At 46.1% G+C, this 19,785-nt stretch overlaps 1 protein-coding gene and 1 long non-coding RNA gene across 2 annotated transcripts in view; one reads left to right on the forward strand and one right to left on the reverse strand.

Annotated features, from left to right (window-relative positions):
• Positions 1 to 365: 365 nt before the first annotated feature.
• SIAH3 (siah E3 ubiquitin protein ligase family member 3) overlaps positions 366 to 19,785 on the reverse strand; it is a 69,254-nt gene continuing 49,834 nt past the window's right edge. Inside the window, exon 2 of the mRNA XM_015121024.3 lies at positions 366 to 2,304. Within this exon, the coding sequence (XP_014976510.2) occupies positions 1,630 to 2,304 (675 nt within the window). The 3' untranslated portion in view covers positions 366 to 1,629. The remainder of the gene's footprint in view (positions 2,305 to 19,785) is intronic.
• Positions 3,445 to 13,052, forward strand: LOC144336318 (uncharacterized). The gene is made up of 3 exons (XR_013407965.1): positions 3,445 to 7,354; positions 9,745 to 9,966; positions 12,130 to 13,052. It is a non-coding gene; the product is annotated as an uncharacterized LOC144336318 (long non-coding RNA).

Raw genomic sequence — 19,785 nt, forward strand, 5'->3', positions numbered from 1 at the left:
GGTGTTCTGTTTCAGGATCAATTATTTTTGGTGGAGAAAAGATTGTAGATGGCCAGCCAGGGCAATCTGCCTGAAACTTAAGTAGTCACTTGGAGGCCCGCCAGGACCCAGCTGAGGGGGTGAGGTGCAGGAACAGGGCATGGAGAGTAATGTCTGGTTGGCCAGAGTTCCACTGGGCTGTCATGAGGATGTGCTGGGGATGGGTGCCTGGCTTCTGCAGTGTCTGGAGAGCAGCCGGAGGGGAGGGACAAATGCGATAAAAAGGAGCTAGAAGAGGTCCTACTGGGAAGGCTTAAAGGTGTCCAACTTAGAAAAGACAAAGTTGACTAAATATGCTGACTTTCTTCAAATACACGAGAGACTTCTACAAGAAGATGTTGATGACTTGTTCTGACAACCAAATAAGAGAAAGCAGCCTGCGCAGAGGCAATATGGATCTCCGACACTGTGTCATTCACACTGCAACAGGTGCTGAATACAGACTTGAGCCGTGGTCACATCTGTGTGCTGAATGGGACGGTAGGAGCATTTTAGAAAGTGAGGAAAGGGAAGAGAGCCTCTCAGGTTTGTAAGTGATGGCCAGCCTGCCAGGTCAGAGATCCTGGGTGCCGCCCTCTGAGTTCTTTGCATTTGAGGCTGAGTCCTGGTTCTGCTTTTTGCATGATATGAAAGAACTGCACCCTAGGGAGGAACTGATGGATTTTATAACGTGATAATAAAACCCTCTGAGGAGGGAGTGCCCTCTCAGAGATGGGAGATTAATTTTATATTCTCTTTTTCCTGTTACTTTTCATCCCCACCCCCTCTTGCCTATTCTTTTCTACTACTTGCTCAACAGAGGGCAAAGGGGTTTTTAAGAAAGCACCAAAAATCTGAGAACTTTGATTCCAGAGCAGGAGAAGATGGCACAGCCTGGGAACAAGGTGACAAGAGCCCGTCACAGGAAGGTGGGCCTCTGACCACTCTCCTGAACCCCAGCATCAACCTGAGCACTCAGCACACAATGACACCTCTAAGCCAGTCTCCAGCCCTGCGGTGGAGACACGATCTCCTCGTGCCCGGGTAGCTCAGCTTTGACCTTGAGATTCCTGGGAAGGTGTCAGAGTCATGTCTGGTTGGTCTGAAATGTGATCCATCTCTGAGCTGGGCCCATTCCCCAACCTGCTGAACGCACAGGTTCAGATTTAGCTTGCTCTGAAATAGACTGAAAAGAGAAACAAGAAATGATTCTCACACTAAGCCTCCTTTCAACCCCAACAGTCTGCTTGATGGTGTTTTGATCCTTTCGAATGCAGCGGGGAAAGGAATTGGAGGTGACAGGAAAAAACTATTCTGATTAAATCTTACAAACGTTCCATAAAACAACAGCAACAAGACAGGACAAACGTCACACCAAGATCTTAAATTACAGGATGTTTACACAATATAATGCCCATGGCAGACAAAAACTAAATCCCACAAAGTACCTGAGACAAAATAAAATAAAATAAAATAAAATAAAATAAATAAAATAAAGTAAAATAGAAAAGAAAGGAAGGAGAAGAATAAAAAGGAGTCTGGAGTCCTGGCATTGGGAGGTCCGAGTGTTTGCTAGGGAGGCTGTGTGGGGAGCATCCGTGGCTCCTGGCCTCACATTTCAGCTTCTGAGGGTCGGACCTCTGTCGCGGTGATGGCAATCCCAATGGCAAGGCTGCCATTGTCAGAGAAGAGCTGTGCCAGCGAGGTGTTGAGGACGAGGCAGTCCCCGTCCGTAATCACTGAGTCCACGCACTCAAGGACAGACCGGGGGGTGGCCTCCCACTTGAGGCGCCGATGGTTTCTGTTGAGCTCCAGGCGATAGGTGAAGCAGTCGGCCTGGGTGGGGGTTCCGATCAGCATCATGGTGGCAAAGAACTGGGGGTGACCTTCATGCCTCTCCTGTTTCCTCAGCACTAACAGAAAGTGGTGGCCGAGGCAGGAGTGCATGATTATCCAATCAGCCGGCGCGGGGAGGTGCATGTCCGTGGCCAGGAAGACGATCTCAGCTCCCTGGAGGATGTCAACACTATGGATCTGCCGCAGGTGCGGCACCACCACCTCCAGGTGGCCTTCCCACTGGCAGGAGAACAAGGGACACATGCACAGGCAGGGCGTCACCGGGGCGGCGTGCAGCCCCATCTCCTGGTGGTGAAGGTGGTGGGGGTGGGCGTGGTGGCGGAGGTGGTGGTGGTGGCGGTGGTGGCGGTGGTGGTGGGAGAGATGGTGAGGGTGGAAGCTGCCTTGCTCTGGAGCGTTCTGAGTGACGGCGCGCCGACTGGACACATACTGTAAGGAAAGAGAAGAAAGTCAGTGCCGGGGTGAGGCCCATTTCTCCCTGGCCGCCACTCCCGGATGTTCAAAGTGTTAAAAGCAGATCCTCCAGTGCAGGCTGAGAAAGATTCATTTCTTAAACAACAACAACAACAAAAAAACAAAGGCAGAGCGGGCACCTTGGGGTTGGGGGGTGTTGAGATTCTGAAAACTCAGTCCAAGAAAATGCAGTATTTATGCCTTTCTGGTTCTTTAATAAGATACACAAGCAAATGGGCAATTTCCTCCTCAAGTAACATGCAGTAGGATGGTCATCAATCATAAAGAACAAAGACAGCCTTTTTTTTTTTTTTTTTTTTTTGCTTTTTTGATATTGTTGATATTTTTGTGCAGGCAATGGAGGTCAATATATTTTTTTTCTATTTTATCATAGTTATTAATTTTGGAACAAAATTTACATAATGCCCATTTGTCCTTCTAGTGTAGCCAGGGATTGATCTGTCTTGGGCACCCTTCTCCTGCGTCCTAAGGCATCTGGTGGGATGCAGAGCTGACTGTGTGCAATGGGACTACAGTCCCTAAGGAGAGAGTCCCCGCTGTGACTCCTGAGACCGCCGCACCAGGCACACATCTACCCTATTTCCAGCTCTCTGCCCCAGAGTAGCTTCCCAGAGCCTCATCACCAGGCAGCCTCCACCTGGAGAATCCCCCCACCTTCTGTTCATCATGGCGGTGTGCCCACAAGTGCCCCCCAAAACACCAAGAGCTGTGAGGACACCTTCTGATCAGGTGTCTGTGGACATTTATTGAGCATCTGCTGTGGCCAGGCCCTTGTAGGGATACAGCTGTGAGCACAACAGATACTGTGTCTCTTGGTGTGGGTGGCACAGACATTATTACACTTATAATTAATTACAGTTTTGACAGAGGTCCTGCATGTGACATGAAGACCGTGATTCATATTTTTCAGTTGAAGAAAGCGGCTTCAGTAATAAGGTGACAGAGCCTGCAAAACTGGTAAGTGAAAGACTGGGATTCATTTTCACGCCCCCTGACTCTGAGCACAGGAGCACACCCCCATCCAGTGAGGCCTGCCTTCAGCTCCCTCCTCCGTTTCCGGAGTCCTTCTTTTCTGTAATTAACCTGCATGATCTAGGTCGCACAGGGGAGGTGGCAGCTCTGCAGTGCGCTCCAGGCACGAGTCGCTCACCTTGCAGCCGTTTCCTAGGCTGTCCTCAGGTAGGGAGTGTCCCTTCTGCCCTAGCTCTCCAAATGCTTTCTGGACTTCAGATGCCTTTGGGCATTTGCTTCCTCACCCTGCTTCAGTTCATTCCCGAAGAACAGAGGACAGGGGTGAAGGTCCCCAGCTACTGCTGCCGCCAGAGTTTCTGTCTCCGCTGACTCCCTGTGGCTCATAGTGAGCCAGCCAGCTTCCTTTCTTTAGGGCATTCAGGACACACATACATGTACATACATGCACAGTCATGCACGAAATACACATGCATGCATGCGCACACATGCTCAGGACACATGTGCACACACACACACACCCCCCACACGGTGCACCGGGATTGTCACCCTAGTGATGGAGGTGACCTGGAGGAGGCGGGGGCAAGGTCAGCTGTCCTCTCCGGTTGTTAGTTCCATCTGCTGGCTTCTGCATTTTTCCCCCAGAAGTGTGTTCTACAGGGGCTCTTTCAGTAGCGCCTGTCCTGTCCTGGATGGGAGCTGCTGGGCAGTCTGCTGTCCTCCATCCTGCAACTCCACCTGGTTCCCCTTCCCCAAGGGGAACAGTGTGTCTTCAGCTATGAAGGAACAAGCTGTGTTCCAAAATCCTGCTAGCGATGAGTCTGGCTTACCCCTCAGTGTTAAGTATGGGGAAGGAAACTAACTAGTATGTAGCATCTCTAAGTGTCAGCTGCTATGGAAAGGAGGTATTTTTTAAATAATTATTTCATTTAATTTTTCACAGAAAAGATCTATTTCCTTATTAAAAAATAAAAATCTGGCTTTGTCCCCACCTGCCTGCTGGTGGCATGGGCCATTTAGTGACTGGGTTGGGGGGTTTCTCCCCTCTCCTGGGATCATGCAGGAAGTCCAGGACCCACACCTTCCATCAGCCAGGATCAGGACCCTCCCATGGACCTTCCCACTGTCTGCAGGCCCAGTAGGCAGGCAACTTCTCCTGTACTCAAGAGGACCTGGTCTTGGGCTCTCATGAAAAACCCAGATGGTGTCCCTCTTCCAGTCTCCGAGAAGGCCCCTCTCTCCCAGTCTTTACAACAATCAAGAGAGAAACATTTTATGTGTGTCTTACAGATGAACAAACAGAGACACAGAAAGACTGAGACACTGGCCCAAGTCACACAGCTCATAAGGGCTGCAGCTGGGAACGGGGCCCAGATCAGTGAACGGTGACAGATCGTAGACTGGGAAGATCACAGGCTGGAGGTCAAAAGACTAATCTGTTTCACTGTTTACGTGGCCAGCAGCCTTCAGTCAGTTCTCTTATTGGCAAAATCTTTATCTCAAGGGCATGTTAGAAGATCAAATGAGAGCATCCCTGTAAAACGGCGTTACAAACTTTATCAAGTGTTACCTCGAGAGGGCATTTCCATTTAGATGTGGTTTTGGGTGAAGACTTGACAGCCCTCCACTGCAGTCTGTGCCTGCCTGTCTCCATTCTGATCAACTCACTTTCACACACGAGCAGCAATCTGGGCTGAGCACAGGCCACCACAAAACCTGGAGAACCCAGTCTCACACTTGGCCAGGGACCGCCAGTCCCAGCGCTGACCTGTGAGGACAGATAGAATGTCCCGAAATCCCCATTTACAAATAACCTCTGGGCTTTCCCCTATTCTTTGCCATTTCTCCATATTCTTCCTCAGATCTATTTTCCATCTTCTCTGTCCTGACCTGGTCAGCGAATGTCAGAGATGGGAGGTCAAAGTAGTAGGGAGGGAGTGGGAAGAAATACCTGGATCTTCCTCTCTCCGCCTGCCAGTGCCTTCCACTGGTGAAACCCAAGCAGAAACCTACCAGCAAAGGGAGTCCAGCAGGTGCACTCAGCAAAGGTTGGCTCCCTTTGAAAGTGGTACTGGGTCAGGCGGATGGGTGAAGATGGGTGAATGGAGATATTTGCACTTGCAATATCTTGTAGCATCTTATGTGATGCTGCTGGTTTGAACAGGCTGGGGCTCCTGGGCTGAGTTCTGATGGGGCTTATGGCAGGGGGAGAGGCACAGATGTCTTATAGTTCATTAAGCCATTCAGCGTCCACGTACACGCCACCATCATGTGCGAGGGGCTGAGAATACTGAACAGAATAAGCTCCTTGTTCCTGCCTCACTAGCTCACTGTGATTGTGTGAAAGCAATGCAGAAATGCAGGGTATGCCAGGGGCTCTGAGAGCACCAAGTGGGGGAGGCAGCTGTTCTAGCCAGTGTGAGGTGACATTTAAACTAATTGGAGCGTGAAGGGTGAATTCTCTAGCAGAATAGGCAAAGGGCTCGCCGACAGGGAAAACAGCAGGTTTGAAGGAGCTGGGTATGAAAGAACATGGATGTTCAAGAAGTGACAAGAAGTCCCAAGTGGCTGATTGATAGGGAATCCGGTGGAGATGGAGAGGAGATGTTGGGTCATCATGCCCAGGCCTTGTAAGCCAAGCTGAGGCTCTGAGATGGCACCCAGTGCACGGTGGATATTAGCAGGACTATCCAAGAGACCCAGCTATGTGCGTTAGGGGGCTCCTGTGGGTAGCACGATGCCCCCTATGCCCAGCAGCACAGCCTGCTCTAAGCTGCTGCTCAGAATGGGGCCAGCAGCAAGACCCAACCCTTGTCTAACCAGCAGACCCCAGCAACAGTCATTCCCCTGGACTCTCCCAATGCTTCCTTATGGCTTCATCTTCCACTAGCTTTTTGTTTTTTAATTGCTGCCATGTTACAAAGCAGCCAAGGGTATAATCCAAAGAGCCTGAAGTGAATAACTATGCAAATAGAGTGGAACGTGATACACTTTCTGAGACCTGTGTACTTGCTGTGCCCTGGGAAGGCGCTCAGAATAAATGCAACCTTAATTTTTTATTTCTTCCTGCTCCATCTTCTGATGCAAAATACGTTTCATTTAAACGATCCTTGGGTGAGTGAGGTCACAGGGCTGCTGGCAGGGAGAGGGAATTCTTTTAATTGGCAAAATGCTAATTGTTTCAGAAAATGGATTCCAATCTTCCTATCTAATACAGTGGATGTGTGAGTAATTACTTTCCTTCACTAAACTGTTAATGCAACATTAGTGATTACACTAATTAAAACTAATGAACTCTTACAGACTGATAAACCCCTCAGTCAGTCAGTGGATGCCTTTCTTCCATTGGCTGTGTTTAACTTCCCATTTGGAAGAGAGATCTTGAATTAACCTTTAGAATAATGCGCAAAATTGGGTTTAGCAATGTTAGGCTTTATAGGCTGGGGATACTACTTTCTCTATGCATTAGTGAGGCCATTTCCACCGAGGGTGTAATTGAATTTAAAAACACATTCCTTAATTTGATCAGCCACACTCCCATGGTTGGTAATGGCTCTCCAAATCCTGGCTTGTGAAGGCGAAAACTGCCTCTGGAATACCCCATGACCCTTTCTCTGGCCTCTGCTCCCTGGGGTCAGCAAACTCACTTAGAGGATTGCTTTTCCTTTCCACTTGCTTCCAGGAACATTGCCATGCATTTTAGCTGAAAGAGACTTTTGCCCCCAATTCTACGTGGCAGGCACTTGCTTCGAGTTTGCTCATGCCCTTATTTGTGAATATTAATTAACTGAAGTTTTTAGTCCTGGGTGAAGTGGGGAAGGCAGCAATGCTATCGATGCATTTCACACAAAGGGAGAATGAGCAGGTTGGGGTGGAGGGTAGGGTAACATTTCTGGGCAGGCATCAGTGTACTGAGGTAAAGTCCACGTCTGAGCCAAGTTGGGAGTCAGGTCTGCTAGGAAGGGAGAAGAACTGACTGCTCCAGGACTGTGCCCTGCACACACAACTCAGGAGGACTCTAGATGCTTCCAAACAGGTAAGAAATAAGTTAAGCCAAGAGAGAAAACAACAGGAAGACTTTTACCACATGGGACAGGAACATCTTAATTAGAAAATGTATCTTATACTCCTCCTCCTCCATACCAGATTCAGCTCTTGCTATGTAGATGGAGGAGATCTTCATGTGGACAGTAGAAGCATCTCTGCAATTTCCTTTAAAATACTTTAGTATAGAGAATGTGATATAAATCAATCTATCTATCTCTCTATCTATCTCTCTATCTATCTATCTATCTCTCTATCTATCTATCTATCTATCTATCTATCTATCTATCCATCCTTCTATCTATCCTTCTATCTATCTATATTTTGAGACAGAGTCTCACTCTGTCACCCAGGCTGGAATGCAGCGACGTGATCTCAGGTCACTGTAACCTCCACCTCCTAGGTTCAAGTGATTCTCCTGCCTCAGTTTCCTGAGTAGCTGGGATTACAGGTGCCTGCCACCATACCTGGCTAATTTTTGTATTTTTATTAGAGACGGGGTTTCACCATGTTGGCCAGGCTGCTCTCGAAGTCTTGACTTCAAGTGATCTGCCTGTCTCAACTTCACAAAGTGTTGGGATTACAGGCATAAGCCACCACACCCGGCCTAAACGTACGCATTTTTAAACTATACTCTAGGGCCTGTCAATTCCTGAATCGGGAATTCAACATCAAGGTAATCACCTAACATTGTATTGGAAAAGTCCATATCTGAGATAATGACTGCAATGGCCTCAATTAGTATCCATATTTCAGATTCACATCAGATGCTGCTAGTTAACACTTCCACAAATGTTTTGGTTGGTGAAATTAGTAGTTTGTTAATCAGCATAATAGATGCTAGAAGTGGGCTCTAGTTGAGGAAATTAGTGGTTTTCGAGCTGTAAAGATTAGTTAAAATAGTGCAGAGAGATTTCTCACTTTATGAATGGGTCTTGAAAGCTGGTTGCCTAAATATCCTGTGTCCAGCTGCTGAGTCAGGAATTCTGGTGCTCTGATGCCATGTCTTAACTGTATTGGCATCTTGCCTCTGAAATACCACTGCACACAAATTCTCTTTACTGGTGATCAAAATTATGTAACTTGAGTGTGGAGACATTGCTTAATACACACAGAAGCCTTGAGTCTTGACCTATCTATGCCATTGTTTAGCTAGAAAAGAGGCTAATAGGCTGTGGCTTTGAAAAGATGACAACTTTGTGAACAAAATTATTTAAAACCAAGACCTATGGGTCCATGCAGATGACAAGGGTCCATACAGATGTCTTCATAGACACCGGTCCCATGATCTCAAAAGCCGCCTGACCAAGCTGGTCTTCTTATAAACACATTTGCCAGTCACATGGGAAGGAATAAGTGGATGACACTGAAGAGAAAAATACATCCCTGAGATCCTAGGGTCCTTTAGTTTCCAGATCCTTAACCTTGGCTGGCAAGCATTAGCTGATTTATCCATGAATATTTTCCTGCTTGCTGAGTGCCTTCAGGACAGGGACTAATTGTTCGTGTGTCCTTACTGCTAGTACGGTGCCCGACATGCGATGTATGCTTGCCACATATTCATAGCACAGATCAATGCATTAATAACAGCTTCCAATATGAAGATCACACTGGTTCTGTCCTTTATATTATTCAGGTGTGCCAGCCACTGTCCCACCTGGCATTGTCTGAGACAATCAGGTGCCGTAAGACAGGAATGCTGCCTCCCTACCTGACTTGTGAAGTAGTTAAGTAGCTGTTAAGATCTGTCCACACAACTCACTACTTATTTCAACTTGCATTGAAAATCACTAGTTGTGGCCAGGCGCAGAGGCTCATGTCTGTAGTCCCAGCACTTTGGGAGGCTGAGATGGGCGGATCACTTGAGCCCAGGAATTTGAGATCAGCCTGAGCAACATGACCTCGTCTCTACAAAAAATACAAAACTTAGCCAGGCAGCTGTGGTCCTAGCTACTCAGACACTGAGGTGGGAGGATCAGGTTAGCCCAGAAGGTTGAGGCTGCAGTGAGCTGACATCATGCCACTGCACTCCAGCCTGAGCATGGAGTGAGACCCTGTCTCAAAAAAAAAAGAAAAACAAAAAAAGAAAATCACTAATTGGTAGCCTTTTCTCCTCAACTAGGTTGGAAGTCATTGAGGGCAGAGGTTGTATTAAGTCTGCCCAGTGTTTAGTGCAGTGATGGACTTGCATTGTCTGACACGTAGTAGACTCTCAATAAATGTTAGGTTAGTGCAAAAGTAATTGCGGTCTTTGCCATTACTTTTAATACATGCTGCTTAAATGAATGAATGATTCATAAACAGATCCCTGTTTTGGACCATATCAGTGGAAAGGCTGTTTGTCTTCAGTCAGAGGCTCTGTCCCCTACCCTTCCATTTCAGGTGCTATAGAAATACGGTGTGTGTGTGTCCGTGTGGCCAAGTGTCCATGACTGTGAGCTCCTCAGGAAGGTGCCCTGGCAGCTCCTCACCCAGAATCCAACAGTGATGGGACACAGAAGCTGCATTTGACCCTGACCAAGAGGAGGGTACTGACACGTGCCCAGCTGCCAGTGTGAGAAGTATGATAAAAACTTTGAAGAAGAAATTTCTCCTGCCAGAGAGGTACTTGCTTTGCTTTTACTTTTTACTGAGATTACTTGATGCCTCAGGCATTTACTTTTTCAATAATGAATTGCTTCTCCCAATTTAGGAAGGACAGATTGCTGGGTTAACTCAGCAAATCAATCTGGCCACCTCCCAGATTGCTCTAGGCCCATGTTCCCCTCCTGCACCTCGGCAGGACCCCTGAGCTAAAAAGGCTGGATGCCGTCTCACTTCCTTATCCATTTTCTGTCAATAATCACCAGGAGGTAACTTTAACCCAACCAAAGATTACCGTAGCTCCTCTAGCTGTCCCTACCCATGAGATGAGGAGCTAATGGGTTGTACCCACACAGAACCCCAGAGCCCACCCTCTAGACCACACTCCGCATAAGTGGGATGCTGGAATTCCCTACCCAGTGTCTCTAAGTCAGCTTCCTGCAGCCCGTGCTCTTTCTGGGATCCATATTCTGGAAGGCAGACCATTAGATGTGGGAGATATGCCCAATGGGTGACGATTTCGGGGGTGGGGGTATAAGCAGAGCTTGAATGTGTGGGCTGGGGTGTTTCCTTGCCTTTGTAAGAGACTCATCAAAACCCAGGATGAAGCCAGGTTAGGAAGAAAGTGAGACAGGTTGCTACCTGGGAGCTGCCGCCATGCGACTCATTATGAAGGTATAATTTTGTTTTTTTTTTGAGATGGAGTTTCGCTCTTGTCCCCCAGGCTGGAGTGCAATGGCATAATCTTGGCTCCTTGCAACCTTCACCTCCTGGGTTCATGCAATTCTCCTGCCTCAGCCTCCCAAGTAGCTGGGATTACAGACAGGTGCCACCATGCCCGGCTAAGTTTTGTATTTTTAGTAGAGACGGGATTTCACCATGTTGGCCAGGCTGGTCTCGAACTACTGGCCTCAAGTGATCCTCCTGCCTCGGCCTCCCAAAGCACTATGATTATAGGCATGAGCCACCATGCCTGGCCATGAAGGTATAATTATTAAGGTAGGAGGACAGAATGTATTTTGAGAGTCTCATACCTTGTTTTTTTCTTTTTGAGTGTTTATATAGACAGTATGTGGACCACCATGTGTACTTTTGCCTCCCGTCTTGCAAATCTTGGGGGCAGGCTTACAGTCAAACCACAAAGAGGAATGTTGCCCTGTCTCTATTCTTTGGCTCTGCTTTTCATCTGTGGGGTTTTGAGTATGCTAATGAATCTAATCAATCTTGTAGATGAAAGACTTTTTCGTCAAAGCAACTTTTTGTGTAGTTAGACTTTCATATCCATAATTGGCAAGTGAAACCTGGGGCCTGCGTGAGCAGTTTAAAGGTTAACCTTTTTATTACCCAAAGCCACATTAACTATGAGCCTTTCTTTAGGATGACTTTAGAACTACAGCGGTGACTGGACACCATGTCCAGAGATTGTCCCGCCAATCTGGATAACCTCAGATTGTGGGCAAGACTGTTGCTCACACTGTTGTGGCTGGAGTCAGTGCCGTGACCTTTGAGAGGAGGCAGGTTGCTGCAAATGGTTACACATGCAAATGCAAACTGCAGAAGCAGATGTGTTAGCAGGTTACAAGTGGGCAGAGGTGTGTCCTGGGTGGCCCGAAACAATCTGATACCTCCAGGCCACATGCCATCCTTATTTCTCTGAGTTCTTAAAAAATGTCATGACCAGGAACTCCACAGTTTCAGCTCTCTGTGCCAGAACTCTCTGCCCGCTGTGTTCCCTATCCCCAGATTAAGTTGTGTTCATCCTTCAGGAGTTCCTTATTCTGACTAGGACAGGTCTGTATGTTGCATGCTCCCTTAAAACATGCAACAAACTTGTTCAACATCTAGTCTTCTTGCTGGACCACAACAAGGGCTCCAGGTGGGTGAGTACTGTATTTCTTCCCCACTGTATCTGAAGTATCAGCACAGTGATTGGAACATGGTAGGTACCCAGTAAGTATGTGGGGAGAGCATGAATAAATGACTCCTCCCCGTTGACCTGTTACCCTAACACAATTCAACCACTTCTCACCATCTGACAGCACTCACCCTCATTGCTTCTCTGGGCTACACAATAGCCTTCTAACTAGTTATGATAGGTTAGAAGACTGCCCTCAAAAGATGTGTTCACATCCTAATCCCCAGAACCTGTGAATGTGACCTTATTTGCAAAAATTGTCTTTATAGATGTAACTAAGTTAAAGACTTTGAGATGAGATCATTGTGGATTGTTCAGCTGGGCCCTAAATCCAAGGACAGTGTTCTTAGAAAAGACAGAAGAGAAGAAGACACACACGAAGAGGAGAAGGCCATGTGAAGATGGAGGTAGAGATTGGAGTGATGTGGCTGCAAGCCAAGGAACACCTGGACCCACCGGAACTGGAAGAAGCAAGGAGGAATTCTTCCCTAGCACCTTCAGAAGCTGTGTGGCCCTCCTGACACTTTTTTTTCTGAGATACAGTCTACTCTGTCGCCCAGGCTGGAGTGCAGTGGTGTGACCTCGGCTCACTGCATCCTCCGCCTCCTGGGTTCAAGTGATTCTCCTGCCTTAGCCTCCCGAGTAGCTGGGACTACAGGCACTGTAGACTGGGAATGGCCTTGCTATCAGGAAATACTGAGTCTACACACAAATGGATGTAGCCTATAGGTCCTTCCGAGGATGATTATCAACTCTATACCCATGTGCTAATACCAAAGGACATTGTACAGTGCTTAGTCCAGAGCAAGAAGGCATAAGCAGTAGATGTTATTATCATTGTCATTGTCATCATTATTGCACAGTGATGTGGTTTGGCTGTGTCCCCACCCCACCCCCGCCGCCAAATCTCATCTTGAATTGTAGCTCCCATAATCCCCACATGTTGTGAGAGGGACCTGGTGGGAGGTAATTGAATCATGGGAATGGGTTTTTACCATGCTATTCTTGTGATAGCGAAGAAGTCTCATGAGATCCGATAGTTTTATAAAGGGCAGTTCCCCTCCACACACTCTCTTGCCTGCCACCATGTAAGACGTGCCTCTGCTCCTCCTTCACCTTCTGCCTTGAGATTGTGAGGCCTTCCCAGTCATGTGAAACTGAGTCCATTAAATCTCTTTTTCTTTATAAATTACCCAGTGTCAGGTGTGTCTTTATTAGCAGTGAGAGAATGAACTAATATACACATCTAGCTGATTGAGGTGTAAGCTAAGGAAATGCACTCTCCATAATTTCTAGGATCATGTATGAATAAGATTAAATCATAAAAACACTAATGTCCTTCCATGTCTCCCTTAAGGCCTTCTAGCAATTCTCACCAGGACCATGTTTTTTTTTTGTTTTTTGTTTTTTTTTTTAAATCTTGCTAAGCAAGTTTCTAAGATTAGTCATTATAGGTCACTGTGTCTCTCCTTTTTTAAAAAATGTTATTTTGATCTTTCCATAGATAACCAGTAGTTGTTTAGAATGAGAGCTCATCTTAAAAAATCTTCCTTTTGAATATAGCTAATTTATTTATTCCAAACATGACTCAAACCAATAAGCCTTTCATGGAGAAACCCAGAGGTAATTTTCCCATTGAAAACACTATGGCATTCCCAGAGTGGGTACAGAAGATGTGAGCCCCATGATCCAAGAAGCTCACTCCCAGAGATACACAAAGAAACCCAGAGACCCTTGTTGCCACAAGCATTTAAAGATGATGTTTATGTGAACAGCATCTCAGTCACCCACATTCCTCATGGCACCATGTAGGATGCCTCCAGTCACAGACCTGCTAATGTGTGACACCAAGCAGGTGATACTAGTATGAGAATTTCCCAGCACTCAGCAGGCAACAGAGGTTGAGATAACAAATGCCTCTGTATAGTCTGGGGCCTGTTTATTAAGATAAACTCCCCTGACAGCTTGGGATGGTCACATAAAGAGTATACTGCTTGTACATTTGTGCCTTGAGTTCCTAGCCTGTCAGGGCTAGCTGCTTGGCACAAGCTGACACTTTGCACCCCTTCATCTCTGATGCAGGAGTCTCATGTCTTTTACCAGCATCCATGAAACTGTAGCAGGTCACCCTGTGAGCTTGCAAGTAGCGGGGTAAGATCTGAGCCCCTTCACAGTTGTAATCAATACCTGACAGATATGAGCATTATGTGATCAGAAAACATGCACACGAATGTTTACAGCAGCACTAATTCATAATAACCAAAATCTAACAGTCACCTAAATGTTCTTCTAATGGGTAAATTGTGATATATCTACACAATGGAATATCATGCTACTATAAAAAAGAATGAGCTACTGCTATACCCAACAACATGGATCTCAAAAACATGTTGAATTTTTTAAAAAGCTAGACACAGAAGAGTACGTGTTTAAGAATTTTGTTCGAAGTTCAAAAACGTAAAACTGATCTATAGTGACAGAGCTTGAACAGTGGTTATCTTTGTGCATGGACATATTGACTTGGTGGGACCTGAGGGAGCCCCTAAGGGCTGCATATGTTATACTTTGTGGTCTGGGTGGGTGGTGGCTCTGTGGATATGTATATATGTATTTATATATATATGTGTAAAAATCCATCGAGGAATACACTTAAGATCTGTGTACTTCACTGCATGCTATACATCGAAAAACAAAATAGAATGAAAGAAAGAGAGACAGAGAACGGATGTAAGTGGCCGTTGCCTTCAGGTCAGCGTTAAATGGACATATTTCATGGGACTCAAGAACCCTAGGGAGTCTTTTCTTTCATTATTTCACTTGTTCATTTGGCCCGTCTGTAGGTCTGGTTGCATCAGGTTGCCTGTGATACCAGTAGCCAGGGGGATTGGAGGATGGGGATGAGAGTCAGATCAGGGACGGGCCCAGGGAGCATAAGCTCCCTGGCTTAGAAATGCAGGGTCATGGCTGACACTCCCAGGGAGACACAGGACCTGGAAACCAGAAGATAAGGTGCTGAAGGTGTTCATGCCATGCCTGGAGTGGCACAGGCCTTGCCCTTTGGTCCTAGAGGCAGAAAGCTCCTCTCTGAGATTAGACTCAGGGGCTATGGACCAACACTAGTGCCATGGCCTGGTTGTAGTGTCACAGGAGGTGCACGCTAACTTTGTGTAAATGCCTCGCTGAATGAATGGCTCCTCCTCTCTGCAATGTGGCTCTCCTCACCCCAAACTGAGGGACACAGCAGCCACAAAAAGCTGCTGACAGCTCCAAGTAAATCCCCTTAAGCGAGGTGGGGGCAGGTGTTTTATTGACTCTCAGTCTTTGCCAGTAGCTGGGTACATATTTAATAAAAATCTTAGGCTTGGGGGGCAGGGATGGGAAGGCAGAAGGGAGAATTCCTGCCCCCAGGGCTTGGGAGGCTGGCAGGCTGGCCAGTCCCTAATCATTCATTCATCCAATATTCATCTTTGGGTTATTATAGTCACTGAGTATCTCTAAGGAACAAGTTTATTAGTGTCTGCTAAGATAATTAGCCTAATCTACTTCAAGGCAATTCTAATAGTCTCCATGTAGGGTTTTTTTTTTTTTTTTTTTAAACACAATTCACCATGACTACATTTCAACATTGGTTCTATTTTGTTCCTATTTCCCCTATTGGAGGTATTCAGTTGCTACAGGAGTGCCATGCTCTCCAATTAGCCCAAGGGGAAGGAGATTAAGTCCCCAGGCTCTAGCTCAGTCTTCTCCCAGACCAGGTTTGCTCCAGCCTGCATAATGCCTGCAGCTTGGGTGACCTCTAGGATCATCCTGAAGGCTGGACTTTCTTCCTCTCTGTCTGCACTTCCCCATCCTCTAAGGGGATGTTGTAGAAGGGAAGGTACATACACAGCTTCAACGGATCCAAAGCACTTGATTTTCTGTCCTGCACTTGGAGAAATCTCTCATAACTTCCCTTGCAGCTACACAGGCCACGAAACTCTCCATTCATGAGTCTGCGGAGAGGGTTAGACCAACAATTCTCAAAAGCTGTGCAGGGTGCACGCAAATCACCTGGGTATCCTGTTAAAAGCACACTCTGATGCAGCAGGTCTGGCATGGGGTTGAGATTCTGCATTTCTAACCAGCTATCAAGGATGTCAGAGCTGCTGGGTCACAGACCTCACTGTGAAGGGCAAGCAGCTAGATCCACTCGTCCTTGCCCACTGCCATTATGCCGGGCATCCTTCTTCCTTCACAAAAGCCCTAACATCCCTTTAGGAATCCAATAGCGTATTCTTAATAACCTCAGACATCTCTTTCTAACACTGATTCCTTAACAACAAGTCCCTGCAGGGTCCATAGTTACTTTCATGATGGCGGTAATAGGGCTGCCCTATTCCGGGGAGGGAACACCTTGATTTGTTATAGTCATGCAGTGTCACCTTGCAGACAGCTTGGTAACACAGGACTTCACTGGGGGCAGAGGGGAAGCAGAGCTGCGAGGAAATTCTTAAGCAGAAAATGGGAAGTTTATCTTCTTTCTTTTAACAGTATTTAAATTCATTTGTTAAGAGAGAGCTTCACTTTAATTAATAAATTCTCCATTTTTATGGCTACTCGTAATTCCCTACTATTTAGTTTAATTGGGTTTTCATGTTCAGAATTTAGAAGCAGCTTCCTCTTTTTAGTTTTAAATAGTAATACATAAACAAATAAATATCATGCTTTTCAGCAGGGCCCATTGATTTCCATCCCATTCTGCTGTTACACAGTAAATCCATTCATTCAATCAATCACACAACAAATACAAATTCATCACTCACTATGTGCAATGGGAGATGATGGGTATAAAATGGTGAACAGAGCACATAGTGAGTGATGAATTTGTATTTGTTGTGTGATTTGTTGCGTCCCTATCCTCAGAGAGCTTCCTTTTCTAGTAGGGGGAGGAATTGCTTCCGGGAGTCAGGACAGGTTTGTAGGGGAACGTTCAGGATGGTATCCTGTCCAGTATCTTGGAGAGGTCTTTTAATGTAATCAAAGGTGAGGTAATTTAGACTACCAATCACATGGAGCCAACTGGTATTTTGTTAAATTGTCTTGAACTTCCCACTGGAACTGTCCAGATGAGGCAATGCTCTAACTGTAACCAGTCTAATCATGGCTTTGCTCACTTCGGCACTGGCCCTATAGAAGCTCTCCCTGCAGTCACCTCCAGCAAAGCCCCGAACCACTTTTGGTTTGGAGCTTCCTGATTCAGGAATTGCTGTGTGCACAAATACATTTTGAAAAATTATGATGTACCAAAGTTTATCTTTCAACTGGTCCAAGTGCAAATTGTCCTATCTTCTTCCATGATTCTTATATTGGCGACTAATTCTTCTGGAAGACAAATTGGTGATGGCACTAAAGCCTTCCTCTGTAAACATGGAAATGACAAGTCCTCCATCCCAGATCTATTAATGTACCAGCCTCACGACAAGTAGTCAGAATGAACCAGGGCCTCTTCAGTTCCTCCCCACTGCCAGAACTCTGAGTTTCCACAGCACTAGATCCTGGCCAAGCACTTAACAGTAATTCCCTGGGTAATCTTCACAAGTCTTTATAGACAGGCCTCAGGATGAAACTTCAATTTCCCTGCATTGACTAAGACAGTGAATTGAGGCATAAAGAGACAGATGGGGTTGGGGCAGGGGCACGTGGCATGAAGGTGCATGACAAATGGAGATATGGGTCCAGGTCTTCCACTCCTTACATGACCAAGGATAGTTCCTTTCACTTTTTTCAGACCTTAATTTCCATGTCGATAGAATAAGAACGATGATATCTGCCTCCCTCCCGGATAATAGGAGGAATGCGTTAAAATGTGTTTTAAATGGTGAGATCCATTTGGAAGAAAGTATCATATGGATGCAAATCATGGAAGAGCATGCTTGAAATACGGAATGGTTCTGACAGACACCTGCTGAGTGTCTGTTCTAAGCACATCACATGCCTCATCTCACTTAATCCTCATGTGACCTCCAGGAGGTGGGCATCATTATCACAAGCAGTTTATACCCAGGGACACTGGAGTGCAGGATGGAGGAAGGTCTTTCCCAAGGCCTGGGGGTTGGTGGTAGGGGAGGTGGGCTTTGATTCTCCAGATTCTGGCTGCAGAGTGTGGGCGCTGTGCCCCAGGCTCCCCGCTCCTCTCCCTGCAAGCAGCCAGCACTCAATTATCCCCATGTGGATTATCTGCAGCTCATATTTCATTTCATTCCAAGCTGACTTTTCCCTGCCAACCAGCTCAGCTCATTTAGTTGGCAGGGGAGCTCAGGGAGTTAGAACTAATCCTAATATTAAGTAAAGAGCAAAGCATAATTAGGAAGATAAATCTTCTAGGGGGAAAATGTATGTAACATATTCCAAAGTCAAGCATGGGTGATTTTTTCCATCTTCTAGATGATCCACATCACTGTTCTCTTTTTCTCTTTCTAGCACAGATAACTATGGGTTGATGACATATTGTTTTTAAACTTAATTTTTTCTGATTAGGCGATCATGTATTCTCACAAAATATTTAGAATATTCTGCATAGTATAAAGAAGAGAATAGAAAACCCTCAGAATAGCACCATCCTGATAATACCACTGTTAACATTTTGGCGTGTTCTTTTTTCAATGCTATTTTCGACATAAATGACTAAATATTGCACTTGTAGTCTTGTAAACTGTTTTTTTTTTTTCTACTTGATATCTTGTGGAACAATACGCATCAAGAGATGTAGCTGAACACCATTATTTTTAGTGGCTCCATTGGCCTTGGAGAACTCATATGAATGTAGCATAATTGGTTTTATTCAAACCTAGCTAAGAGAGACACAATTGCTTCATGCATCCAATTATTTATTTGTTCATTGATTCAGCAAACCTGCCAGATATTGTGGATGAAAAGAAAAATAAAATGTAGTTCAGAGCCTCAAAGAATTTGCTGTCTTTTCTCAGAGTCACTACATCAATTTCTTTTGGGCCCAATCTCTTGACCTCTGCTGCCCGCCCCCGACCTTCCTTGTTCGCATGGCCCAAAAAGCAGCTTGCTTTGTTGCTGGAAGCAGCCAGGCCTTATTCGCTGACCCTCCCCCACTTCCAATCCCTTCCTTTTTTGCCTCTGGGTTTAACAGTGGCATAAAACTAATTTATAGCTCTTGCTAGGAAGAGGACAAATTTTCATCCCAGCCCATCATGCGAAAAGCACTAGTACAAATGAATAATTGTTGACCCATGCTACCTATTAGAGATTGTGCTTGGGCCACCTCGTTTGTTGTTTTAACACAAGAAATTAAGGGCCCTGGCAAGGGCTTCCATGGGAACTGAATTGGTAATGAGATAGAACATCGTCTTTGTGGGCGACCTCTCCTAGCGCCATGTTCACGAGAGAGACAGGGATGAAACCTCACTTCCACAATGATTCCATGAGAAGGGTAGACTCTGCCTGTGTCCACCTTTGATTTTAGGCTCAGGGTCATGTTCTACCAGGATCCTTATCCATCAGCATATGTCTGTGAAGCAACTAGAATATACTGGACACTGTGTGAAGTGATGGGGGGAGCATGGCTATAGACATTGCTATTTTGGCCTCCGGGAGCTCACCAGCGCCTGACATCTGTGAAGCCATATGCTTTTGCAATATACGCATGCATGGAGTGAGGCAGGGTATGTTCTCCCTCTGTACCAAATGGCTTGAGTTGCAGGGAAAGGTTTGTGTTGGGGGTGACACTTGAAGTGGGTCAGAAACAATAGAGGAACTCTGGATAGTGGAGGGATGAGAGGCGAGCACTCCTGGAAGAAGGAGGACATCCCCAAATGCAGGGAGGACCTGTGCTTTCCATGGGCTGATGAGGCCTTGACAGAACAAGGAGAAACGAGGCTAAGTAAGGAAGGTGCAATCAGATCACAGAGAGCTTT

The sequence above is a fragment of the Macaca mulatta genome, chromosome 17, assembly GCF_049350105.2.
Source record: "Macaca mulatta isolate MMU2019108-1 chromosome 17, T2T-MMU8v2.0, whole genome shotgun sequence".
In the NCBI taxonomy this organism is placed as follows: domain Eukaryota; kingdom Metazoa; phylum Chordata; class Mammalia; order Primates; family Cercopithecidae; genus Macaca; species Macaca mulatta.